General features: G+C 39.7%; 1 protein-coding gene across 1 annotated transcript; it reads right to left on the reverse strand.

Moving 5' to 3' along the window:
- Window positions 1–630: 630 nt before the first annotated feature.
- On the reverse strand, window positions 631–2,898 carry LOC104166895 (ankyrin-1-like). Its single transcript, XM_009706993.1, has one exon. The coding sequence runs from the start codon at window positions 2,896–2,898 to the stop codon at window positions 631–633; it is 2,268 nt and encodes a 755-aa protein (XP_009705295.1).
- Window positions 2,899–3,589: the final 691 nt, after the last annotated feature.

The raw sequence follows: 3,589 nt of genomic DNA on the forward strand, positions 1-3,589 counted from the left end.
GTGCTGTAGCTCTTTGCTACCCCTCTTCTCCCCATGTTCAGTTATCGCTGTGGAATAAGTTGGATCGGCTCACACGTACAGCCTAGAACAGGCATGCGTGGCTGGACTGAGAGGGAAGGCAGGTCAATCTCTTTTGGCAGCACTCTGCAGTTAGGTCTGCCTCAGCTAAACAAAACTAATGTTATCTACTTCATCATCTCTATGCTCTATATCCTTGAGGACACAGATGTCTCCTCATTCATAATAGATGGCTTATTCAAAATGTGATTTTACCAAACAATGCTTAACTAAGCTATGCATACAGGCTAATATTCACACAGATAGATGAAAAGTTGTTTTCCTTTTTTTTTTTAAGCCTTGATTTATACTAGAGATCATACACAATGTGTTTAAGTCTGGTGCTTTTTAAATAGGTTCCAAGTATGAGATTTGTGAGAGAAGCAAAAGACTAATCCATACATAGAAGTTTAACAGTGTGTTTAAGATCCTTTTCTTCCGTGGCCACCTTTGATTGCTAACTTAATTCCACCCGCCCTAGCATAATTGTCAATCATACTGGGCAACAGCACTATCCAAATTACATTAAAAGAGAATTCTGCATTTAAATTTAGAAGGTTTTGCTTTACATCTTCATTTTGTTATTAACATTTTCTTTTTCAAAAGTGTTACAATTTGAGCCTGATTTGCTGTTTTATTAAATTCTGCTACTTGCAATGGGGTCTTTTGGAGACTGTTAGCAGCTAGTAAATTGGCTTTTTCTCCTTGTGACCAGTTTACAAGGGAATTTGCAGTGCTAAAATGACCAGCCTTGCATGCGCAGTGCAGTGGAGTATCCTTGCTGCTGTCTAAGGCATTAATGGCTGCGCCGTGGCTCAGTAACAGATTTATCAAGTCACTATGTCCATACTCCGCTGCAATATGCAGTGCGGTCTTTCTCCAAATGTTTCTATCATTGATATTTTTATTTTTCCCTGATGTCAGAAGAATTTTTATGATCTCTGTGTTTCCTTTGGTGGCTGCATAGTGCATCGGAGTGCATCCATCCATGTCCTTAACTCCAAATCTTCCTTTTTTAGCTAACAGAACTTTCACGATGCCGAGATGTCCTCTCGCTGCTGCAGTGTGCAGGGGAGTCTTTTTCTCTTTGTCTTGTGTGTTGGGGTCAGCTTTAGCATTCAGAAGCATCTCTACCATTGTTTTGTCTCCCCTTTCAGCAGCAAAATGTAAAGGGGATTTTGACTGCTTATCCTTAACATTAACATGGGCTTTGTGGTGCAACAGCTGTTGGGCAACATCAGTGTTACCTCTTTGACTTGCGATGTGCAGGGGAGTAACAAACTCTTTAGTGACAGCATTAATTTGGGCCCCAGCATTAACTAAAAGGCCAACTAACGCTCCTTTATTATGAAGTGCAGCAACGTGGAGCGGGGTTTCATCGGCTTGGTTCGTAAGGTTAATTCCCATCCCTTTGCGCAGAAGCAGATTTGCGATGGAAGCAGCCCCAGCTTGAACTGCCAAATGCAAAGCTGTGTCTGAAGCAGGAGTCTTTATTCTGAAGTTTGCTCCCTTTTCGATTAGAACTTCTGCTGATTCAGCTTTGCCTGTTTCACACGCCAGGAGTAAAGGAGTGTATTGCATTTCATTGTAGGCGTTTATATCTGCACCTCTGTCGATTAAAGCTGCTACAATATCAGGCAGATTTTTCTGTACAGCTCTAAAAAGAGCTGACTCCATTACATCAGATGACAAATCTTTAGAATATTCTAGTAGTATTTTGAAGATTGATGGGTGACTGCTATTGAAGGCTCTTTCAGCCATGTCAGAATCAACACTGGCTCCAGCTTCTAGCAGTACTTTTGCAGTATTTTCAGACCCCTGAGAAACAGCACAACCGAGAGCAGTCTGTCCTCTTTCATCCATTCCGTCAGCAGAGGCACCAGCCTTTAAAAGCATTTTTGCCAGACTGCTCTCATCTTTCAGAGCTGCCATGTGCAAGAAGCTGTGCTGTTTCCTGTAGCTTCTTGCCTCTTCCTTCACGAACATCTTCAATATATGGCTGTGGCTATTCTGTGCAGCCAAATGAAGTGGTGTCTTGCCTTGCGTATCCAAACTGTACATATAAGCACCGCATCGGAGAAGCACTTTCACTGCATCACCATGGCCTTTCTGAGCAGCCCTGTGCAGCGGTGTTCTTCCTTTCTTGTCCTTCACATCTGTCTTTGCACCTTTGCTGATCAAATATTCCAGTATCGTTACATGTCCATTAGCAGCTGCAACGTGCAGAAGTGTTTCACTTGAAGAGTTTAGTGCTTTAATATCATTATCTTTCAATATTTTCTCTAACTCAGAAAGATAGCCTTTAGCGACTGCATCAAAGATGCCAACATCAGCATGATCTTTTCTAGGTTTTGCTGCCCTTGAAAGTTGAGTTTCTTTTCCTTTCTTCTTAATAGCCCATTCTTGCTTTTTTCTTCTAGGACTGTCTTTTTTTTCCTGGTGCTGTTCACTGCTATTTTCAAACCAAACCTTGTCTTTTTCAAGTAAATATCCTACCAATTGTCTTCTAGCATCTCCAATGTTTTCATTTACTTCACTGACATATTTTCTTATCTTGCTATAAAGTTTTGGCTCCACTTGCTTTAAACATGGATAAAAAAAGAGCCTGCAGGCTCGTTCACCTTGAGAAATTAGTATGTCTAAAACTCGAGAGTTCTTTTCTCTTCGTGTCCTGTAGAAACTCATGACCATCTTTTTTTCTGGGGTAAAAATGCCGTTGTCTATCAGCCAGTTCAGAAGATGGTCTGGGTCATTTATGCCTTCTACTAGCTCTTCTTTTTTAGTCCTCAAGACTTCAATTGCGTATGGATTTGTAAACAGATTAGTTGAACGTGTGATCATGTTGCTAATCAAAAAGTGAATTGAGCTATTGTTTGATGTTTGAAGTTAAATATGAAATAGCAAAGCAGGCTGACATCATTTCACACATTCTTTTCGCAGAACTATGAAGCAACAACCGTTCTAGTTCAGTCATAAATCTTTAAAGAATGAGAAAGAAATCAAAACTCCCTCACCTTTGGTTTTCTAGCTGTTAGAAGTCCTTTGATCTTCTCTGTTCTTCCTTAGCAACAAGTGAAGTTCAATAACAAAACAAAAACCTGTGATAGGCAAAGATATTCCACTTGGAAGACTTCTTCCAAATTTTTTTGCACATTTTTAGGGAAAAAAAAAAGCCTTTGTGAATCTGATATTTGAATAGAAGATATTTGTTTATCAAGTTCCTCTGTTCCTCTGGCCAAGCTGTTTTTTGTAGGCGCCTAAATGACCAGTCTATTAAACATGACAAAAGAAAATGCACAGCATAGTTACTGTTGCCATGATTACATACCTTGTATGATCTTAAATGAAAAAGTACACATTGCCAGCTACGTAGGTGAAAGCCCTATAATGTAATGAAATAAAACCAGAAAGACCTAGATAAAAATAAACTGTATAAGCGGCTAGTTATAAAAAGTGATCCAGCCTTTCTAACATGAGTTACAACTTCCGTCTATGAGGTATATTTAACTTAAAGGCTATTTAGCTTGTCATT

This window comes from Cariama cristata, unplaced genomic scaffold (assembly GCF_000690535.1).
Source record: "Cariama cristata isolate BGI_N322 unplaced genomic scaffold, ASM69053v1 scaffold9169, whole genome shotgun sequence".
Lineage (NCBI taxonomy): Eukaryota > Metazoa > Chordata > Aves > Cariamiformes > Cariamidae > Cariama > Cariama cristata.

What these genes read in the sequence shown, in the direction of transcription:
- LOC104166895 (XM_009706993.1), bottom strand. Translation starts at nt 2,898, where the DNA reads ATGATCACACGTTCAACTAATCTGTTTACAAATCCATACGCAATTGAA.